Source organism: Ceratotherium simum, chromosome 1, assembly GCF_057802395.1.
Source record: "Ceratotherium simum simum isolate JZ-2026a chromosome 1, ASM5780239v1, whole genome shotgun sequence".
Lineage (NCBI taxonomy): Eukaryota > Metazoa > Chordata > Mammalia > Perissodactyla > Rhinocerotidae > Ceratotherium > Ceratotherium simum.
The window spans coordinates 40,559,892-40,584,591 of NC_141900.1; the positions used below are offsets into that span (position 1 = coordinate 40,559,892).

Genomic DNA, 24,700 nt, shown 5'->3' on the forward strand with positions numbered 1-24,700 from the left:
TCAGAGTCATGGAGTAATGGATAATATTGTCTTATTTACCCTTTCTAGTACTTTCCAAATATTTTACAATAAGCAATATTATTTTCATAATCATAAAAAAAATAAAAGAAAATAAACCTTAAAAGAGAAAAAATCCACTAGTAATTTCTACAGCTCTGGTAGTACACATTACCTAGGAAACTCCTACCCAGAGACAAAATCGCATCTGGGTCGCTGTTAAGTTAAAGGCAATAATTTTGTGTTGTGAAGAGAACAAAGCTTGGAGAGAGTCCTAGATTTTAACCTGAGCTCTAATACTTATCTTCTGATTTCACAATTGACTTTTGGAGCGCTTTACAGATTCTTCTGGATTCAATATGACATTGGCTAACATTTATTGAGTACTTACCATGTCCTAGGCACTATGCTGAGTCCTTCACACGGGCGCTCTCACTTGGGTCTCACAACCACACTCTAGTGGGTACAATTATCATCTCCATTTATAGCCAAGGAAACCAAGGCTCAGGGGAGGTTAAGTCACCTGCCTGACATCACACACTACTAAGTGGTGTGTTAGTTCTCCCCATGACGTGCTACGTTATTTCAAATAAGTGATGTGAAGTGAATTATACCATAAAACCTTTTGGATAAAAAATATTATCGTTTATACACATGTAAACGATATACAAAGGACACAGTGAGTCAATGGCCAAGTTGGGATTAAAACTGGAAATTCTAGAGCCAGATCTGCTGGCCTAGTGGTCAAGTTCTGCGCTCACCGCTTCGGCGGCCCAGGTTTGCTTCCTGGGTCGCAGAACCACACCACCCGTCTGTCAGCTGCCATGCTGTGGTGGCAGCTCATGTAGAAGAACTAGAATGACTTACAACTAGAATATACAACCAGGCACTGGCGCTTGGGGGGGGGGGGGGGAAGGAAGATTGGCAACAGATGTTAGCTTAGGCTGAATCTTTCCCTGCAAAAAGAAAAAAAACAAAAAATCCTGGGAATTCTATATTCTAGTTTTGAAGTCATGATTTCTTGATATAGGTAGAGTGGTCTCATTGCTAATCATAGCATTAGGGTTTCTGAGCAGCCAGGATAGGACAATCCTGCCTCATACACCAATATTACTGCCTTTGAAGAAAAGCGATTAACTGCAAGTTAAAGAGGAGCTACATGGGTTCCTGCCTGCAGGGGCTCCCCAGGCAGGATGGGCCCACCAAACAGCAAACAACTTCTCAAAGCAGAGGGTTGTGCTCAAGAGACTCAAGCCACATATCTGGTGAGAACAACACCTGTATCAAAACTGCTTGAACCCAGGCAACCCATGACTGCCTTAGGGTTTGTTAACTCATTAAATGTTTGTCACCACCTGGAGAGCTAACCCAGATTGTTCCAGCCTTTAGGGTCTCTGGACAAGGGAGAAGCATCAAAGAACGAACTGATTCCTGCTGTGGCTATAATCAAATTTCCTCTAGGGATTTACACTGGGATGTAGAAACCAACCACCATAACTATTTTTTTTATTGATATATTCACTGTAGCACTGAAAAAAATAAGACAGTCATTATTCTCTGGGATTCAATTAACACACACACCGTGTTTCTATAATCTTACACAGGTAGGAGGAATCAGGTAACTAACAGGCCTAAGTCATTTCTGGTCCTACTGCTTTTCTTTTCTCTAAATGATAATAACTATTGCTTAAATTCTGGACAAGCTTTTATACACTCTTTTGCTTAGACACCTTTAAGGCACAAGTATTAAAATTTTTAAAAACTTCCAACTGAACAGTTCTCACTCTTATGCTATGAAGTGAAGCTATGAAATGATACGGAACTTGAATTAGAATCCGCCACCACCAGAAAATGCACCAATTTTTAATAAGCCTTTTTTGGAGTTAAGACATTAAGCTTCTCTAACAGTCTAATCTGCCAGAAGTAAGATTAATTTCTTTCCCTCCTTTTCAGTAGCTCTTCAAAGCAGTCTATAGCCATCTCATATGTACACTGTCAAGAACTATAAGCAAAAATTCCAGTGCAGTGGCATGGGAGGGTGGGATAGTAACAGAGCCCTGTGAGGGATACTCACCAGCGATGGCGCCAGCTAAGAGCAGGCTTCCAGGGCTAATCTGCCCATCTTCATTCGCAAAGGAAGCCTTCACATGAGCGTAGCACGGGAAGTAGATGGCTGAGAAAGGAATGTCCCGCAGAAAGCAGGCTTTGGCACCCTGTACGGTTGAAAAGGAAGAAAAACCACATGAAACACATATCCCATTGAGAAGATCAAGCTTCTCTGGAACTTACCTCAGAACAAAATATTCCTGGAGAAGACCAAATTTGTACTCATAAGTTGAAAGGGGAACAGAAAAAAAAAAATAACCCAAATTCTGCAAGTAATAAATCTGAATTTTGTTTTTATAAATAAAACAAATTTTATTGTGTGGCATGAGGAAGAGGGGGGAGTTCTCATTTATGTTAATGGTAAGATTTCACTTGAAACATTTTTGGAACGAGGCCTGCGACCTCCTTTTAAATCTCTGCTGATGGCAGGTCATTGGCATTACAAGGAGGATCTGTTCTCAGAAGATAGGCGGCAGCAACAAGATGCCTCTGTTTACACACTAGGAAGTAGACAAATTACAGAGGTGGCGGGGGAGGGGTTTGTTTCTCGTATTGTTTGAGACGCTGATCAAAGTGCTGGACTCTTTCCCAGAAAAAACTACACATACGTAAAAAATTATATACCTTTTCAAGGGGTTCATGGATCCCCTAATTTATTCACATACTTACCCATACCCCACCCCCAGGGTTTATGAAACTGATAAATGCCTGTTCTAAAGCCTTGAAATATTTACAATAATTCCTACACATTTAAGAGCTGTGTGTAGAACAATTAGCCACTAAAGCAAAGTCTTCGCCAAATAATTTCTCATGCCAAAATAAAGCCATGGGGAGGCCTTGAGAATTGATGTGTTCCAGAAATATGATATAATATTCTAATGAAAACCACAAGACATATATTGTGTTTTAGGTAGGCTAAATGGGAAGGAAGTCACCTCTTTTCAACACTTAATGATTTAATACCATTTCTTTCACAGATTTTTTAATACTTAAAATTTTCTACCAAATTTAGAGATTCTTCAAAGAAAATAATCAATCCATCCAGAGTCAACAGATTTAGCCAAGCCCAGTGACATTTACTGAGGTCTAGTGATGTTGAATCTTGGGCATTTTTGCCTGATGCTAGGCTCCAATCTGTGAAAGCTCCTTAACACTACACATCTGTTACAGCAGCCTTTGTGTTTCTGACAGCTGCATCATACTCTCGACTCAACCTGAGCTTGTGGGTAATAAAACCCTTAGTCTTTTTCATATGAACTGCTATTAACCTAGGTCTAAAGTAACTTAATTAGTTTCTTTAAACGAATAATAGAAGCAGGACTTTATGTTTAATCCTATTAAACTTTATACTAGTTTGGCCCATCCTTCCAACCGGAACAAATGCTTGGAATCCGGATTCTGTCATGTTGGCTATTCCTCAGTCAACTCACCTATGAATGTGTTAAGATGTCTCTGTGCACTTTGAATACAGATATTCAAAAAAGGACAGATCTACATCATGTACTGCCAATCAGCCCACATTTCTGTATCTTGCCTACCCCGAAACTGTTAAATGTCTAACTGAAAGGAAGAACCACAAAATCTACCACACCCAAATTCCTCATTTTATACATATACAAACTGATGCCCAGGACTCTTAATCTATCAATTGCACGTTTATTAAGGGCCATGCTGTTGGCTTGCTCAGGGGATATCCTTGGAGGCAGTGCCAGAGACTGGTCCAAAACTCAGGACTCGCAAGTTCTTTCCACCTTCCCCAGCTTTTTCAAGGGGAAAAAAGTACAGTATAATGCCAGTATCCATGTGTAGCGTCCAATCTTTTCCTTATGATCAGTTTTTTAAAAAGCTATGATCCAGGTAATTACTGTGTAAGGGTAACAGTATCGCCTATTTGTTTCTCTATTTTCACTTCCGTTTCCTTATTTTGCCTCCAAACTTTCCCATAAGTTCTACTAGCTATTTGCCCACATGCAGACTCTGTCCAGGAGATATTCAAACTAGATACCAAATAACCAATTCAAATTAAGATCAGTTAAATCTTCTTCATGTCTGGCTCCCCCAATATAGTAAGAAACATTGCCATACTACTGACTTTCTAAACAAATCAGTCAAGTGTTTTCTAAATTAAATCAGATGTTACCCCAATTAGTTTGGGGTAATTTTTAGGCTGACATAATTCCTCCTCCCACAAATCTTGTTTTTTACTAAATTTATTAGTTTTTACTTTTAACTTCATCTCCTAAATCTTCACATCTTAGAGCTGAACTTCAGTATATATGCTCTGCTCATTTTTTTGCTGGTAATATTTTCCCTTTAAAATTTTTTTTCCCTGATCATGAAATATTAAATGCTTATTGTAGACAGTACAGAAAAGTATTAAAAATTTAAACTGCTCTTAATTATCACCAGCCTGATAACCACTGCAACTACTGTACAGTGTATATTTTGGAGAATTTCCTTCCACAGTGATATTAACCACCATTCCACAGTGGGGACCATGCTTCTGTGGTTCTGAGTTATGCCTTTTCTTCTCAAATTCATGGTGTATTCATTTTTTCTCTTGGGGGGCCGGGGCAGGGGGGGACAGTATTGTCTAACATCTCCTTCATTCCTCAGCCATATTGCCTAAATTTCCTTTCCATTTGTTGTTTCAAAAACTCTACTGCCATCTTTGGTCTTGGCAGTTCTGTGGATTAAACCCAGTATTCTCACCCTTCTCAAAGCTTTGTAATGACTTCACTTTCCTATTTTCCTCTCCCTGGTCAGCCTGATTCCTCTCAGGTAAAGCTACTCAATGCCCCATTCACTTGATCAATAAAAGGACACCTATCACTCTGCATCTTCTCTGATGACTGTTAAACAGGGAATGTCAACCTTTTAAATACCACCTCTTCATTCATTTAAACCCCAAATACCACCCTTTCCACTGAAGATCCTTTAACTAGAAGATAGACAGGGAATGGATTCCACACTGCTCCACGTTGTCTATACTTTCTCAATGCTGTTCTGAGTTTTCTTCATGCTCTTATATCTGCCTCTGTCAGTGTTGCCTATTTCAGAGTGTAAGCAACCAGGGGCCAGGATCTACTGTCTGATTTAATTTAGAAAACACTTAGCAAAATATTTGGCTGTAAGCTGAGGCCTAAGACATGTTCCTGGTGACACTGATTTGGCTTTGCCAATTCCCTTAAAAAAAAACCTCTTTTTTAAAAAAAAGAGGGAAAGACAGTGATTAGCCCTTCTTATGCTATGTGGCTTCAATATGATCAGAAGGCCATGGGAAGACATGATCTGAAATTAGAAACATCTCTGTGTTTCAACACAAGACGAGGAAGGCCATGGAAGAAGCAGCTGGGTTTTCCCAAGAAGGAACTCTCCCTTCTTTCCTGAAATCATGACAAGAAATCACAGATCAGTGTGAGAACAAGTGCCTAGTAAGGGGTGTGAGGTGCTTTAAGAGATGTCTGAAAACAGCTCCAGATCACTAAGAAGAAAAATGGCTTGATCAAAACACAAACAAGTACAGAAGAACAAATCTAAGGAAAAGGTGGAGTTGTATTGTGAAACACTAAAGGAAACATGGTTAGGAATGTGTTGTATTTTTCCTACCAGGGGTCGGACAATGTGATCAAATAATTTATGCATACTAGAGCGAATGTTAGACTAGGTAAGAGGTTTTAGGTTTCTGATTATATGAGGAAAAGGAAGAAAAGTCAAGGAAGCAAGACAACTTGTGAAACAGCTACCATCTCTGCTCCACAGAGGCAGGACAGCCTAACTAGCAAGTTAAAACACTTAAAAACTCAAATTTCCACTGACAGACGTATGAAGAACCCCTGATACAACTCTCCCGTATTGCTATGTAGCCGTGTGATGAGCACTGGGAGAAACCAAGCTCTGAACTTTCCTCACCTGTCAGAAATACCAAAGCTTACCTTCTTGGCTGGGGGAGGACCAGGGGTTTAGGAATAAATGAGGTATTAACTGTGAACGTCCCGTGTAAAGCTTCAATTGCGGTACAAACGTAAGGGACAGGGGATGAGGAGGTCTGCGTCTCCCGGCGCCTGCCTCCTTACACAGCCCAGCACCACCTGCAGAGGCATCTCCCTGCAGCAAACCACCCTCGGGAGTCATTACGTACCCCTCACTCTCCCACTCCAGGCATCAAAGCCCAATTCCCAAGGAAAGCTAACTTTGCAAAAGGTTGGAGAAAAAGGCACAGACTTATTAAATTTCTCTAGCCTCCTTTCCCCACCACTTCCTTCAGGTCTAAGGCACAAAGGCAGGTGCCAATTTGTAAGGCTGCCTCAGGCCATACCTGACCTGTTGCTCCCGCACATGAAAAGGGAAGCAGGATGTGAAAAAGGCTTTTAAAGCTCCAACAGTGAGAATGTTTCTCTCCCAGATTCCTTGATAAATCCTTCACTTTGTGGTGAACACCCATTCCCCAGTCCTACATCAAAACATAAACCTGTTTGACTTGAATTCTACTTGCCCCACGTACAATTTTTACTAAGTGATCAGCCATTCCGAACAGGCAACTTTATAATAAAGGGAAACATTCCGTACTGCCCAAGAGCCTGCGTCAACAACACAAAAATAATTACTTTGGCTGTTAAAAAATTAATAAATTACAAAGTGTGTGCCACCTAAAATAAATCTTTAAATGTTCTTGCCTTATAATAAAATCCCCACATTTTCCTGCCTTAAGTCTTTCTCCCTGGTTCTCTAGGCAGCCCTGCCCTCAGACATTCTCTGGTTGGCCCTGCATTTCCTTTGTACACACAGTAAAATCACTTGGGGGAAATTAATAAATGCAAAATGCAATCATCTAATGTCTTACTATTCATTAAAGCACTCTTTCTCCAAAGAGGGGAAATGATTGTTTTTTTTCTTTTTTAATAAAAGGCCTACTAATAATAGACAGGAACAATAAAAGGCATCTCAGGTGAGACCTATATCTAAATAAACTAGAATCAAAACTCAGGGCCAGCCCCGTGGCTTAGTGGTTAAGTGCGCGTGCTCCACTACTGGCGGCCTGGGTTCAGATCTGGGCGAGCACCAACGCACCGCTTCTCCGGCCATGCTGAGGCCGCGTCCCACATACAGTAACTAGAAGGATGTGTAACTATGACATACAACTATCTACTGGGGCTTTGGGGAAAAAAAAGGAGGATGATTGGCAACAGACGTTAGCTCAGAGCCAGTCTTCCCCTGCAAAAAGAGGAGGATTAGCGTGGATGTTAGCTCAGGGCTGATCTTCCTCACACACACACACACAAAAAACTCAGATCTAGTTTAATTATTGAGTCTGGCTCCATACCAATTCTGTATCATTTTAAAGTCTCTCTGTTATCCTTCTATTAAGGTCTAGGAAAGATGCTTTAAGGGTAGTCCTCATTTAACTTCAAGTTAATAGTCCACAATTGGCACAGGTCAATTAGACAGGTGTAGAGACGCTGGCCACAGGATCACCATGGCAAAGGAAAGATTTATTTTGCTTCTCATGCTTTTTTTTTGATGTGGACACTGTGTTGAAAGCCCAAGGGAGCTTTAATCAATTCTTAAGTTGCTGGAATCATCCACTCAAGTTTACTCTGGTAGCTCTGTCTGGCATGAAACTGTCAAAAGATATAACACAACATGATTTATATCTTACACACACACACACACACACACACACACACACACACACACACACACACACGCACTGCTATCTCCAATGTCTTTCTTCTTCTTTTAAATCTCTTCATCTCGGGCAGTATCACACCTGCCCAATCCATCTGAGCAAAAAAACCAGTCCTGAAGGATAGCTGCTGATAAAGAAGTCAGGGCCAGGGCAGGTCTTTTCGCATGCTAATTCCTGCTTATTCTAGCTGTACCTGCAAATACAGCTCTAAACAGACTACTTCTAATACAGGGGAAGGTAATTACACTCACAAAGGCACCTCTGTGTCAGGGCCGGGCACCAGGAGCCAGCAGGTCTGGGAGACGGAGGCTTAACAGAGACTCCTGCAGTGAATGCACATTGTCTAGCATGGGGGAAAATGCCAGACCGGGGGACCCTGCAGCATTCAAGACAACAGTGGTGCACCTTGTCTGAGAAGGTTATTTAATGCTTCTGGCACCTGTAGTCAGAGCCACCCCTCTTGTCCTACCTTACAGGTTTAGAATTTATTTGGCATGTATAATTGTATATTTTGATCCTGGAGCTACAAACAATGGGCAGCATGTCATGTCTTGATCCCTTAGCATTCCTCTTGGTTTTTCCCATGCGAGTTAACCCTTGTATTCACAGCCTGGCAGCATCTCTCTGCCCAGTCGAGGGACAGTTAGGCCCATGTGCCTGGGATTTGAACAGGGTGAGTTTCAGTATTTTGCTGAGAAATATCACTAGTGCCAAGACCTGTTATATGATCGTGTCGTTGGTGTTAAAACCAAATAAACCAGCCAATAATTGGAGAATCGATATCGGTGACACTGAAATTACTTCAATTTGAATATAAAATATCAACGCCTATTATTTGATTTCTTTAGTCCAAGGACTTTTAGGATATTGGTTTCTCCTTAATTTCATTGCAATTCTAACAAAAATATCTTGGCAACTCAAGGTTTTTTTGTAGGAAATGCCACTCCTGTGTCAGTTCTAGTTCTTTATTGTTCTTCTATGGTATGTTACTTTGCCATCAACGACACTCATCATTTAGATAGTTTGGAAATCCAATAAGTGGCACAGAATTTTATTACATGAAATTTCAGTCTCCGAGCTGCCAAGTGGCACAGAGTTTTATTACATGGAATTTTAGTCTCTAAACATGTCACCTTCACAAAGTTAACCTGTAAAACGTGTCCCCCTTTTCAATTTTTCTTTTTTCTCTCTTTTTCTTGCCTTCTTTCCCTCTGCTTCTTTCCATTACCTATTTGCAAGTTGCACAGTCTATTTCTAGTCTAAGGGTTTACACCTTGGCAATTTTAATATGCACATTTAACATGCAGTCTTTGGTATCTTTATCTTCCTCCTGTACAACTCAGGCACTTTAGACTGCTTAAATTAAAAGCAACCTTCCCCCCTCTTATCATTGTTAAAACATTAAGCATTACACTTACTATTATATATATATTTAAATTCAGGCAATGTTATTTAGACTAAACATTTACCACTTTCTTTGCTCTTTATTCCTTGTTGCACCTTAAAACTACCATCTGGAATCACTTTCCTTCTACCTGACATATATCCTAGAATTTCCTTTAGTAAGGGTCTACTGGTGACACGGTTTGAGTTTTGCTAGTCTAAAAATGTCTTTATTTTACCCCTGTTCCTAAAAGACATTTCTACAGGGTATAGAATTTTGGTTGAAAAGTTTTTTCTCCACACACTGAAGATACCATTCAAATATCTTCTGGCTTCCACTGTTCCTGTTTCTAAGTTAGCTGTCAGTTCAACTCTTCCCCTTTGAAGGCAATATGCTTCTCTCTGGCCCCTTAAGAGCTTCTCTTCAGCTTTGGTGTTGAGCAGTTTCACTCTGATGTGTCTAGTCTGGATTATTTTTATTTATCTTGCTTGGGATTTGTTGTACTTCTTGAGTCTCTGGATAGCTTTCAATAGTTCTGGAGAATTTTCAGCCATCATCTCTCCTTTCCTTCTGGTTTTCTTTCATACCTATTAAACCATCTCACACTTTCCTCTGTGTCTCAATCTCTCTTTGACTCTCTATTCTGAGTAATTCTCTTATCTTCCAGTTCACTAATTCTCTCTTCAGCTGTGTTTAACCTGTTGCTAAAGCCAGAATTTTGAAATGCTGAATTTTAAATTTTAATCATTATAAATATTTTCACCCTTTTTCCTTTGCTTTTTTTGTGAGGAAGATTAGCCCTGAGCTAACAACCGATGCCAATCCTCTTCTATTTGCTGAGGAAGATTGGCCCTGGGCTAACATCCGTGCCCATCTTCCTCTATTTTATATGGGATGCCGCCACAGCATGGCTTGACAAGCGGTGTGGCAGTGCGTGCCCAAGATCTGAATCTGCAAACCCAGGGCCGCCAAAGCAGAGCACGCGCACTTAACCACTACACCACCGGGCCAGCCCCCATCACCCTTTTAAATCTTTTAAAACAAAAACATTCATTTTATTTTCCGATAATTTTGAAATTTTAAATCTCTCTAGGTTTAAAATGCTGCCTGTTGTTTTCCTACTCTTCTTAAAGTGCCTTATTTCTTTGTGTGACTTGAGATTTTTGATTGTAACATTATTTATGAAAATTCTTTGAGGTCTGGGCTGAAGGTGGGTTCCTCTTGGAAGGACCTGTGTTTGTTTTGGTCAGATACCTGGGGGCACTACCAATTCAAGACTATCTAAAAACAAATTCCCAGCTTGAGAGTTTTCGTATCACCCAAGAAATATGAATTCAGCCTGCAAACCTATGCAAGACAAGCTAGGAGTTCCTGATTCTTAGGGGAGGATTTTCCCCTTCCCTTTCTCTCTCCCTCTACTCAGAATCAAAGCAATTTTCCTTGTAGTCCAGGATAGTAGAAGGGAGCATTTTTATTTCACCCTTACAATGAGGGTATAACCCTTTGAGGTTTCAGCTTTTTTGGGGAGGAACTTCTTCAGGACTAGGAAATGGATAAGGCAAGAGTACTACTAGAATAGAGACTCGAAGGAGGCACCCACTATCAGGGCTGTGCAAGTGCAAGGTTGGCACCTGCCAGTAAGTGCTTTCTTAAATTTTGTGACCTAGGTGGCTTGCTTGTCTCACCTTAGTCCCAGCCCTTTCTTTTAGACTTAGCACTTTGGGCAGTAAAGTTGGTTGTCCCTTGAGGCATCAAAAATTAATGCTCAATTTCAGGTGTTTAGCAGATGCTTTCAAGGCCAAAGCCAAGTTTAGGGTTCTCCTTAACTCACTTAGTTTTGGGCTCGAATATTCCTTAACAACTCATGAATCTGAAAAGGCTTTTACAAAATATATTAAATTAAAATATATTATCCCACATTTTTAGTTGTTTTCAATGGGATGACCAGTTCAAATATCCTATCTGCCAATGGCTAGAAACCCTATGGAGAGAACTGAATGCCTTATTGAGGAGATGTTCAAGCTGGTTTGCTCTTGATGAGTTTCCTTCAAAATGTGCCATATTATGCAGGCAATGCTCCTGATAATTCCCTTTTTCTTTTTTTCCTTCATGTAGATCTCAAAGGCCAGGCAGAAGGAAAAAACCTCTTTATTCCAACTCTCTTCAGCACACTCCATGAAGGCCATTTCTCTGCAACGTCAACAATATGGCTGACCAGCTAGCTGAGCTGTGTGATCTCTTCGTGTTTCACCTTTCTATGTGCAACTCTTCCTGAAGAGGATGACTTCTCAGAGAAGAAGTAGATTGCATTCAAACAAATAGTCAAAAATGTATCATCCAAAATATGAATCTATATCTGAATTCTGCACTTCACACCAGCAGCAGGACACTGCAGAAGCAAGAATATAGGCTTTGGAGTCAGAGACCTGGGTTCAGATCACTGCTGTGCCACTTAGCTATCTGATGTTAAGTAGAGTTCTTAAAATCTCTGTACCTCAAGTTCCTCATCTATAAAATGTGAATAACATTTGTATCGACATAAGAATTACATTTAAATCCAATGATTAATATAAAGTACCTAGTACAATACCTAGCACAAGGATCTTCAATAAAAGGTGATGATATAAAGGTAATTACTATTATCAGTGAAAAGCACACTGTCCTGTTGGAGTGGAAAATGGAAATAGCTCATAGACTCTTTAAACAACTGGCAGCTGGGGTATGACTTTTATGTGGTTTCACAATTGAATCACAATAGAGTTTTACATTTATCAGGCTAAGAACCAATCTTTTATTTGGTAGAAGACCTAATCCTACCAAATAAGTTTATACTAGTTTGCTAAATTGATCATACTCCACATTGGGCTCTTTGGCTGTCACAAGACATAGCTCTTTAATTTTATAGTCAATGAGCATTTCTTAAACTGGCCATCTTTTAAATGCATACCTTGGTCACAATTAGAAACCAGAGAAATGTAAGGATAGATTAGTAGAAATATATCTATCACTTCTGTAAAATATATTCAGAGCACTCTAGGAACAGCAGATTAATAGCATCATTTTGAATACTTTTAAACATGAAGGATAACATATTATATTCCAAAAGTTTAGCTAAAATAAAAACGTGTTAAAACTAATTCTGCAGGTACTTAGCAAAAAACAAAAACAAAAGAAACAAACAACAACAATACAAAACACTAACTTGATAAAAATGTTTGCCTCTAGAAAGATAGGTTATCTGCAGCATGGGGCTAGGAGACTAACATTTTATTGTTACATAATCTTTTCTATCTGAATTTTCTTCTTTTAAAAACTATACTGACTATTAAAATTAATTTTTAAAAGAACTTTATGGCACTATAGAATTATATGGTTATATTCTCTCACCTCCCTTAACATTAATCACTTTCAAGGCAATAATACTGTATTCATCTTTGTAACTCCAGCACCTAGTAGAATGTTAGCTCTCAACAAATATTTGGTGAATGAATGGAAGAAGGATAAAAAGTTAATCATTTTCTAATATTTTTAAGAATATTTTCTAGCCCCCTTCACCACACTCAACTCCCTTGGGTACTGTTTTATAAAAATAATATTTTTCAAGATGTCTCCTTTTATTTGCTATTCCAAGTCCAAATCAGAATGCCTGACCTAGAGGGGGCTGTTGACCACACAGCCTCAGAAATTACCCAGAACTGGGGCAGAGTGGAAGGAGCTAGGTATTTCTGCAAGAATCCACTAGTTGACATCCCATAATTTAAAATTAATAATAACTAACACATCATGAATACTATGTGCCAAGTTCTATCCTAAGCTCTTTACATGTGTTATTTTAGTAAACCCCACAACAATCCTATGAATGTGTAGGTACTATTACTATTCTCTTTTTACAGATGAGGCATCTGAAACACAGGGACAGAAAGATTTAAAAAAGACTTTTTTTCAGTTTGTTTTCTTTTAATGCAAACTTTAAGTAGAATATGGACAATATCACATGACTTCCAATATTATTCACAAGTTCATACCATATTATAGACAAAATCTGGTCCCTTAAGGTACTTGATATCCTCTCCTTAACTTCTAAAATTCTGCCTTTTAAAAAGATAAAATGTCCAAAATGTTTGTTTTATGGTAGATACTCACAAAGTTATCAGGAAGGCAAAAAGTTATTTTTCAATGAACACAAATAGATATCATTTGGAATAGCAACATGGCTCGATTGTCAGGTTATGTGGCTCTCTGCATAGTATAAGGTTCGTACTGCTACTCTGGTTAATATGAGTTAAGAAAATAGAAAGGCCCTCTTGTCTCACAATGTATAAATTAATTTTAATTTCTATAATTTAAAGAGTTGATATAAGATCTAAGGTAACATGTTCTTATTCTAAAAAGCAAAACAAAGCAAAATTGAGTCATTCTCCTGTAATGTCTAACATTTTATAATAGCATTGGGTACTAAAAGCAATTAGGAAAAACAATCATATAACTACCCTGGCCCATGTTGTCACACATTCATGATGTTTAATGCTATCTCAATCCTTTTCATCGCCACTTCCCTAGCATGCTGTCAACAATGGCACAAACTTGCCAACCGCTCTATATCTACGCTTAGCATATAACCTGGTTTTTAAATTGCCTTGAATTATTAGGCATGCGCTCTCTCCTATATAGCTCAACATATCTTTATGTGATAGCTCAAGTTTCAAAGAGAGATTGGATTGAGTTTGAAACCCTGCCTCTCACTTACTTACAAGGTATGTGACCTTGGACAAATTACCTAAACCCATCAAGCCTTCCTTTCTTCAGCTGTAACTTGGAGCTAAAAAAAAAAAAGGTATTTGCCTCTAGTAAGGATTAAATGACGTAAAGCATATCCAGCTTTAAGCATGGGGCCTAGCACAGAGTAAGCCCTCAATAAAGACTGGCTCTAATGAGCTTACGATCTCACACACACACACACACTCTCTCTCTCTCTCTTTCTCTCTCTCTCTCTCTAAGCCTCGACTCTGTCTCTGTCCCTTCTGAAAGTCCTAGCACCATATTTGATCTTGCTACCTTCAGATGCTTCAAATCCTTCCATCTTCAGTGACTTTTTCCTCTGTCTACAGACAGGCATAGTTCTCCCAACAAAACTGAAACAAATAATAATCTCTCAACCTCCCCTACCCCCTAAAATTTTACCTCGACTCTTTTACTTCTAGTTGCTGTACTCTGTCCCCTTGTTTCTTTCACAGTAAATCCTTTAGGTTTAGTGGTTTCTATCTGCTATATAGATTTCTACTTCTGCCATTCTACATAAATTGATTTCTTAATGATAACCACTGACCTCCATCTTTTCTTGGGCTTCATCTCCCTCGATCTCTGCACACTTGATATCACTCAGCTCTTCTTCTTCCCCCTTATATCTCATCCCTCTATGAGCTCCCACAACACTGTTCATTCCAGTTCTCCACCTGACAGCTGCTTCTGCTCTTTTGTCCACCCATACTTCTTTCTGCCACCTAAATGTGGGTGGTCTCTGAGTTCCATCCTTGGTGTCCCATCAGTGCAGAGATCTGGCCCACTCTTATAGATTCATGCACGCAGACGACCCCTAAAAGAGCATCTATAGTCCCTATCCCTCTGACAAGGCTCCAGTCCTACATTCAGTGAGGTAGAGCAAGAAAAACACTGGATAGGGAGTCAGGAGACAGTCTCAGTCTTAGCCCTGCCTCTGCCTACCTAGGTCACCTAGCTAAACCTCATAAGATTTCTGGCTTCTATTCCTCAATTATACAAGTAACATCAGCACAAAGTCTTTTAAGGTTTCTTGTAGCATCTCAAATATTGTGAAATTCTAAAATTTACAGAATCATCATCCATCCAGGTGTTCAAAACAGAAATCTGGGAGTCATTTTTTAATTATCTTTTACTTTTTACCTTTTATCACTTTCCAAGACTTTCTGAGACTAACTCTCAGACATCCTTCAAATATATGTCCCTCTCTCCATCCCCACCATCATGGCCCTAGTTTAGGCCCATGTCACCCCTCCTCCCCACCCATCCCTGGCTTATATCCTCCCAACTGGCCTCCCAGCCTTCAGTCTTGCTCTCCCACATGGCATTTTTGACACTCAAGCTGAATTATCCTGCCTCAAACACAAACCTGATCATGCCATTTGTCTTCACCTTCCACCTGGTTAACTATGACTCATCTTTTAAGGCCATCTCCCCTTCAGAAAGCCTTCCTGGCCTTCTTGCTATGTGTGAGCTCCACCTCCCTTAGAACCCTGTGCACACCCCTCTGACCACTCTTCTCAGCTGCACATATGTTGTATTCCAAGAATCTGTTTACTTGTCTGACCGCCCTCACGAGATAGTAAACTCCTTATAAAACCATGCATTATTGATTTATTTTCGTATCCTCAACGCCCAGGGCAGAGCTTGCTGGGTGAATGAATGGATGCCTTTCAACCGGGAAAAGCGATCTCTCATATAATTAGCTACTTTCTTTACATCTGACTTTCCCAATAGCATGGTCTTCTTTGGTCATTACTTGCCAATTCACCCACTTTCTGTGCTCTAATATTTTTGTTTATAACTTGGAAACACCTGGCTTTTGTGTACCATTCATTTGCTCAACAAATATTTACCAAATGTCTACTTATGTGCCAGAAACGGTTGCAAGCAGCAGTGAACAAGATAGGTCTCTGGTATCAAAGTACACTCTCGATAAGGGAGACACACACACACTCAGAGAAAACTATCAGATGGTGATGGGTGCTACGTAGAGAACTGGAAGAGGGGGATATGACAGTGAGTGACCTGGTTGTTTTCCTAGCAGGCATCTGTTGAGCTAAGATGTGAGGAGGAGAGCCTTCAGGCAGACTGAAAGGCAAGAGGGAATGAGCTTGACGAAAGGCAAGGCAGCCAGTGTAGCTGGCAGAGTAGAAGGGTGGTACAAACGAAGGGTGGAGAGGACAGGCCAGCAGGGAAGGAGCTGGGGTTCTAGTCTAAGTGCAATAGGAAGCTGCCGATGGTTTTTCACCAGGGAGACACAGTTTCTGTAGGGCACACTAGCTTCCCATTTCCTCTGGTTTCTGCTCAAATAGCTCATCGGAGAGGCTTTCCCTGACCATCCTATTAAAATGCACCCCCTATTCCATCCTGCCTTGGCCCTTCTCATCCCCTCTGTCTGCCTTCTTTTTCTTCAAGGTTCTTAGCACCACCTGATGTCATATATTTTTTTCTTGATGGCTGACTTTTCTACCCACCAAACTGTGGGCAGGGACTTGGCTTTTCACAGCTGCCTCGTAAATGGCTGGAAAGTGCCCAGCATACACTCAGCTCTCAGTAGAAGTTTGTTGAGTGAATGAAATTAATCTGACTGACATTTTAAATAGATCACTCTGGCTGCTGTGGGGACAATGGATTTGAAGGAGTCGAGAGTCAAAATAAAGAACCCCATGAGGAGGCTTTCACAGAGGTCCAGATGAAAGTCAAAATGGGAGAAGCAGGAGGGTGAGAACTGCCACTGTGGTGGTTGTAAAACTATACAATGTCCCTCAGTGTCAGAAAATCAGCATGGCACGACGTCCTCAAAGTAATGACTAAACGACTGTTTTCTTCATGTGGGGCCAGGAGCTCATAAAAATAGATATTTTTAAAAGCTGCTAAATGGAGAAATTATTCTTCTGTACTTATATGTTACCAATATGAAACTGATAAACTGAAGCATTTTGACAAAATCTATTAACACTAAAAAATGCACATCCCTTGGACCTAACAAGTTCATTGCTAGGAATTTATCATTTGTATATACCCAGAAAAGTATGCCAAAATAGATGCAGGGATGTTCACTCTGTCATTGCTTGTAACATCCCCAAACTAGAAACAACATAAATACCCATCAATTGAAAACTACTTAAAAAGAGCTTTAAAAAATTTTATACAGCTATTAAACAAAATGAGAAAAGAGCTTTAAGATATGTTGTGCTTAGAAAAATTCTATTTTTGTTAAAACACACACACAACATTGATATTGATATGGGTACAATTTGTGACATAAGGAGAGAATGAGAGAGGAAGGGAGAAGAGAGATAAATATTGATGTAAGTATAAAGGTTTTCTTTTTCTAAAGATGTATAAAAAACATGAGCAGTGGTTATCCTTTGAAGAGAGAATGGAGCATGTAAGGGGTAAAGAGAGAATTTTACTTTTCTTTCAGACATTTCTGAATTATTTGACTTTTTTAAAACATAAACTTGTATTTTACTTAAAAAACAAACAACATCCCTTTGAGATAACTAGCAGAATAATCAAGGACATATATCATTACTTGCTTTCTGATTTTATGGACAGTAGCATCAATGATTCATTTATACACACACTGAATGAACACACATACACAACATGTATGTATGTGGATGAAAAATGTATTTGAAAACTCTGTCAAATGCAGTGGGACAAAGGCCTCTGATTAGAACACAGCAGAGAGAGCCCATATTTCTAAGTGACTTTCCTTGCTAGAGCAAATGTTTAATTTGTGATTATACAATCTGAACGACTTTCAACAATGCTTGATGGATCCTAGCTATCATTGCTTTACTGACCCTTTTTTGTCCTCAAAAAGAGACATAAACTGTTCCACTGCTTCTTAAGGAAGCATCTTTTAGCCTGTATTAGCTGTGTGGCCATTTACTACTGTTAAATGGTAAATTTCATTCCATTCCTAAGGTGTAATCTATCCCCTCATTAAAGCTGTGTTGGCTCCTATGTACAAGGTAACACTCAAAAGTAGATGTACACTGCTTTCTTTTCTATGACGGAATTTATTTTACTTATTTTATGCTTTAGGGGCTTATGTAATAAAACAAAAGTTACCTAGGGAAAGGGAAATACATCCTCATATATTCTTAAGAATAGTAGTATATGTTGGAGATTTTTTTTGCGAGGAAGGTCAGCCCTCAGCTAACATCCATGCCAATCCTCCTCTTTTTGCTGAGGAAGACTGGCCCTGAGCTAACATCCGTGCCGATCTTCCCCCACTTTATGTGGGACGCCGCCACAGCAGGCCTGACAAGCGGTGTGTTGGTGCGCGCCAGGGATCTGAACCGGGGCCGCCAGCAGCAGAGCTCGGGCACTTAACTGCTACACCATGGGGCAGGCCCTATATGTTGGAGATTTTTAAAAACGACATTATATTCAAATAGCTCTTTCAAAAGCAATTCATTATCCTGCCTTTACTTCAATCACCTACCTACTCTGCGCTACAACTAAATCTCTCTAAATCTTCCCCAAAGAGGGGGGCTTTGTTTACAGAGTTCACTATATCTGCGCTAAACTATGTCTAACTTCAGGAATGTGAAATGTTTACCACATCCACTTTTTTTCAGTTGTAAATGTATTTCTAAAGCAAGTATTCTAATTACCGTTTACTGGGAAGTCACAGAATAGTTGGGTATTTTGCAAGTCAATTCAGGAGAAAAATAGAAAGCCTGGTTAAGTCCAATTTAGGTGAGGTTAAGCACTGCAGGCCTAAACACACAGACCGAGGCAACCACTCACCCCTCCTGGGTCCGCATTGTCATGTTAACGACCGCAAACAAAAGACCAAGGGAAGGAGAATGAAGATCACTTGTCCCAACTAAGACTAGGACAGTAGTTCTCTTTATTTAAAGACCCACCTGGAGGGACACAACCCAGGTCACTCCAAGTCATTTGCATTTCTCTACCCAACCAAGACTAGAAACAGAGAAAAGCTTTATTACTAAAAAGCACTATCGAAACAAAAACACATTAAACTACATAGCAATGCTAAAGCTTTGATGCCTCTGAAAGGATGGATCTTCAATTGCTAAAGTGATTTCTCCCCATGGAGGGATAGGGTAAGGTGGGTGAGCCTGGAGAAGAGAGATTCACAAGAAACACAACCTGAGGCTGGAAGCTGGGATGATACAAATGAGGATAACCTAGAGTGGGAATACAAGACCAATCGACTGAATGGAGAGGTGAACTCTGCTGAATCCAGTCCAGGCTCACAGGTCTCAGCGAATTTAGCTGATGATACCAGTGACCAGCAGAAAGGAGGAGATTGCCAGGTCACTCAATGAAATCACGTTTCCAGAAGCTCAAAGTGTTAGTGACTTCACTTAGTAATTACCCATACACCAAAAGCGGCATTTTGTTTGGCAGCACCAAGCCCTGTGGAATGCCTCTGAACTAGATGAAACCACCAGGCTAGTAATTAAACTAACTTTATATGGGAGAGGTCTCTTGCTCAAACTTGAGCAATCCTGCTCACTTCAGGAAAGCAATTTTAGCACAAAAGTGGAAACAAGAAACTTCTGAGCCTCAATTTCAGCTCAGATACCATCATTGGCAGCCTCTATCCTAACTACAAAATCAGGAGACCAATTACTTCCAAGGGGTGTTAAAAGGGATTAAGATTATGAAATACTGTGAAGATGAAAAGGACTAAGTCTCGGTCTTGTATCATTTGCAGGTATGCAGTTTAACAGTCTCTGTTTCTGTGTCAGCAAACAAGTTTTTACCATTTTATCCATCTAGACGTTTCGCTAGCAGTCACTTCCATTGTACCTAAGTGCTTTTTGCCAGACAACTCGATGAAAGACTGCTTGGCGTCTTGTCAAAATGACATGCTGCTACATCGTGCTATAGTCTGCAAGAGCCTAAAAATTTAGAAAAGATGATTTTTCTTCAAATTGATCAATGCTATGCCTGACAATACTGTTTATTTCTTACAGCTGGATAATAATTTGGTAAATGAAATAGCTATAACATTGTGTTCCATTGCACATAGATTGAACATTTCAAGTGCTACTTTAAAAAATCAGCATGTTTATTCCTCAATACCGAAGATGCCTAAATATAAGGCAAGTTTCCCCCCCCAAAACTAAAATTAACCCCAGAAAAAAGGGTGTCACATTATATTTGACCCTTACAAAGTCTCAGATCATGGGGTACTCCTCCAATCACTTGACCTTGAAAAGTACAGAGTACCATTTGGGGAAGGCAGATTTGCCTGAAACGACTGCAATTATTACTAACACTGGATGTTTCCCAAAGCCACCTGCAAAAGTTGAGTTAAAAAGAAAAGGGTAAAAAAGTATTCCTGGGGGTGGGAGCTCACAGATCTTGTGTTAAAGGTCAAAACAAGGCATTTAAAGTTCACTCTAAAAAGCAATACAATAACTTGTTACTTTATGGGACCAGTTATATCCATTCAGGATGAACTGGGGATAGGAAAAAGAAAAAACCTGTCCTAATGTTGTGTGTCTGTGGGATGAAATTTCCAGGGACAATATTGCACATGTAGTCCAAGAGTCCTTCATCTTGCCAGCTTGGGATAGAAATGAAGATGAAGTTCTCTGCAAAACCATGTGAATGGCTGATTCAAGAAGTGATCATCAAGACACTAATTCAAAATTCACATGAAGAATTTAAATATTTCCTGATAGCAGTGTAGAGAAAAAAAGCAATATTAATTTTATACAATGCAATTTTATATATTTATGTGTAAATAAATGAAAACTATTTTAAGTAGACATTTGACTTCTCCTCCTACATCCCTAAAGGTTTACTTATTCAAGTTGGCCAGGAAACATTTTTTTTTTTCGATTCTTCTCATTGAAAAATGGTGAACACCTTATGTTTGAGAAAGCCTTATAGCTGGGAATATATACAGCTAATTCTAGTATATTCCAACACAACTTCTTGGGTAAAGGAGTGTGAATAACAAATTTCAAGAATTTTCTAACAGTGTGATTTTGCAATCATTCTGAAAAACTATTTTCTAAATGAGAAATGCTTAAGATCGAAAAAAATTATGACTAGGCATACATATGGATAGGATCGGAATGTACAGGATCAGAAAATAAATTTCTGATCTGGTGTGGGCTTCTCCTTAAACTGAGCTCAGCCTATCTCCAGAAAGATGGTACCCTGTGATCCTTGCATTTATCCTTCACAGAGGATAGCACTGAGAATTAGGTTTTTATATCAATAACAAATCCAAATAAAGCTCCACCCAGTGTTGCTGCAAAGAGCTGTGCACTGAACAACACTAGTGGGCGTCCTTCACATCCTAGTCATCCTTATGTATTTTCTAATGACAGAGGGTAGGAAGGGGCACCTCCTTGTAATTTGGCATGATGGTGCCCTGTGGGCTACAGCAGAATGTCTTCACCAGGTACAGAAATGTGAGGAATCGATTTCATGTTGATGAGCAGCTACCAGTTTAGGAGACGAGCATATACTCAAATGAATGACTAAAAGGAATGTTACCTTGTAGATCCCAAAAAACCCCAGGTCCCTTACGACAGACAGCGCACTGACTCGGGGACCAGTGGTGATTTCTCCAGCCACTTGCAAACGGATCTTGACGATTTCCAAAGGATTTGTGAAAATCACCTGTGAGCCTCCTGCCTAAAAAAGAGAAAAAGAAAAGATTTAGGATCAAAGCAGGGTAATGGTAAGGTGGTTCAGGAAGAGATGAGTGATTATCCTCAATGGAGCTCAGAATATTCTATCCTCAAGAGGCCAAGGTTTCAATCCTTGCCCCATCAATTAAAATAGTGATTACGAGTTTGAATCAAAATGCAGTTACTGCCTAGGAGGCCTCAGGTATAGAGGCCCTGTCTCCTTCATGCTGAGGTTGAAAGAGGGCAAAGAACAGAGAGAGATTTCTGTTGGCCTCACCAAAGTCCTCACACTAAAATGACAAAGATTCTTTGAAGCATAAACAACTGCCACCACAGAGCTCAAAGCCAAGGGCACAAAGGCAGCAATAAAATGAAAAACAAATAGTATCCAAACAAATGTCAGAATAGGAGGGGACAGGGAGGAAGGACACAGGCTCTCCCATGAAGGACTTCGTGATTCTGGGAATGATTCAAAAATCGCCAAAGAACACGTAAACTTAGATGAAAGCTACTTTTTCTTCTCTTAAAAAATCAGGTCAATCATCAAACACTGTTTTCTGGAGTTATATGTTCTTATAATTTCATTTACATATTACCTGTGTATAGAAATTCTCTTTTCATATAAGATAAATGTCAAAGTAGTAAAAATATGCATTAAATCAATTATGCCCCAAACTTTGAACAATGCGTGTTATTTCATTCCAGCAGTGGCTGGGTGCCACACCTCCGAGATCATCAGTGGAAATCTTTAAAGCGCACTATAAGGGAAATTTTAAGCTAGCTATTTTGAAGCTAAGCCTGTATTTATTATAAGTAATTACATTCTTTCTTACTGTACTTCAACTTGTTATTCCTTGTCACAAATACATTAAACTTTTATATCATCCAAACTAAGGTTAACATGCAGTATAGTTCAGAAGCTTTATTACATAGTGATGTCACCAAACCAGACATGGTGCCGTCATTTTACAGCTTAGTAGATGCCATCATGGCAACAGGCACAATTTGGGTCAATATCATACAAAACTACTTCTTGTAACATTCTCTGATCCCATTAACCAAGGTATGAGCCCTCACAAAATGGCCTGTGCTAATCAAAACTAGCCACAACAATGATCTTTGAAGTATCGTTTATAATACCTAGAAATAAAAATTAGAAACAACATAACTATCCAGTGGTAAAGAGTGGATTAAATGAATTTGAGTATGTTCGTGCAATGTGATACTATGCAGCCAATAAAAATATTGTGGAAAATGTTCAATATATACTGTTAAGTAAAAACTCTCATATGTCTAAATACACATACACCTTTCCCCCATCCCTCACCATCATGTAGAAGACATACACCAACGTAGTGCTTTTGAGGTGTAAGACTACAAATGGTTTATTTTCTTTTCTGCTATTTTTTTAAATTTCTTCTACATAGAGCATGTGTTACTTCTATAAAGAAAAACAAAGACTTCTGCATTATCTAATATACATAGTAATGTTAACCAAAAAACAAAAAGAAAAAAAGAAAAATGTTCATCCACTAACTCTCCACATCAAATTGTTTTTCCATTTTTACCAATTTGATACCGTAGTCAAGACACATTTGTTCTTAAAAACAAAGCAAGACTTCCCCTCCCCTCGCATTAAAACTGTTTAGAAGGCAGTGGTATTCTCCTGTGTCCAGACTACCACACAGACCACCTCTCCTTACTGGCTTTTACCACGTTTTGCCCATCACCTTCATCTCTCCTAGGTGACTCTAAGGAGGTGGGCCAAACAATGCTGGTAGAAAAAACCTGGGTTAGATTTATCAAAAGGCCCTTCTAAAGTGGGAAGGAGAGCACAAGACGACACACCCAGAGGCTGGTGTGCTCTTCTGGTCCACACGAAGACATCCTGTTGCCTCTGCTCCAGGGCTCGGAACAGGCACGCTCTGCTCCTACATGGCCGTGACCCGCAGGTAGACAGGAAGACCCACCCCCTGCCTGTCTACAGCCCTTGAGCATTTTGTGGGTTTGCACCTGCATCTTTCCACGCGACACGGAGGGAGCTGTTTAAGGGTGGCAGAAGGAGGGAATGAAATGGACCTGGCCTAGTAACAGTGCTAAGGGCACAGTAAGGATTATGTTTGTGCTTCTGAACCTGAGCTCTCGAGTTGCAAAAAATCAACAAAAATTAAAAATTGTTTTATGGGGGCAGAAATGCTGAGAAAGATTTGCTGAGTTGGAATTAGCCTGGGGCTGATTTTTAAAAGCTCAAAAGCGAGTCAAGACCATGTCTACCAAGGGTAGAATGGAGAGCAGTCAGCATACATCCATATTCCTGAAGAACAGAACAGGAACGCAATGCATACTCACCAAGCACCGCCAACAGCGGGTAAGGAGGCAGCTGAGTATCACACCGAAGACTGAGCCTCAGCCCCCACTTGCAAACCATCTCACTTAGCCTGAGGATCAAAGAGATGGCGAATGTACTGCGGCCAGCACAGTGCTCAAGACATAGTAGTGACCCCAAACGTGCTGATTCCTTTTCCTCTAGCTCCTAAATTGATGGTCCTCCTCCCTCCCTGCACGTTACAATTGCTTGCAGAGCTTTTAAAAAGTAGTGACTTCTAGACCCTACTCCAGACAAATTAAAAAAGAATTTCTGCATCTGCCCTTTTAAAAACTTTTCCTACATGATAATGTGTAGTGAGAGTTGAGAATCACTTTACTTCACTACATCATCTCTAGGATCCCTTTCAATTGAGAGGCTGCTTAATAGGCTTACTTAAAGCTGTGATTTCTAATTCCAGTTTTCCACATGCTTTCAGAGAGCAACTTTTATGTTTTACATTTGATCTCATAACAAACTTTTTAAATATATCCAAGTGTTACCATTATTAAAGCGTACAATTCTTAGGTAGTATAGAATTGCTGCCTTATTCATTATCTCAGATCTTTACTAACACTTGGAAAAGTTAACATTATATACAATAAAATAGAACTTATACTTAACTCCCTGACTCCAAGCCAATCGACGGAGACCAATTCTTTTAGCACAGCAAATGAATTCTAATCACTAAGGAGGATGCAAAAGTCAAACCACTTCAGAGAGCTGCAGGGAACAGA

At 39.7% G+C, this 24,700-nt stretch overlaps 1 protein-coding gene across 3 annotated transcripts in view; it reads right to left on the reverse strand.

The window, feature by feature from the left end:
- Positions 1–24,700, reverse strand: part of SLC25A13 (solute carrier family 25 member 13) — a 192,639-nt gene that overhangs the window by 9,617 nt on the left and 158,322 nt on the right. For all 3 annotated transcript variants that reach the window (XM_087422872.1, XM_087422758.1, XM_087422808.1), the window contains exons 14-15: positions 21,462–21,602; positions 2,072–2,210 (exon numbers count right to left, since the gene is read on the reverse strand). In XM_087422872.1, the coding sequence (XP_087278998.1) occupies positions 2,072–2,210; positions 21,462–21,602 (280 nt within the window). The remainder of the gene's footprint in view (positions 1–2,071; positions 2,211–21,461; positions 21,603–24,700) is intronic.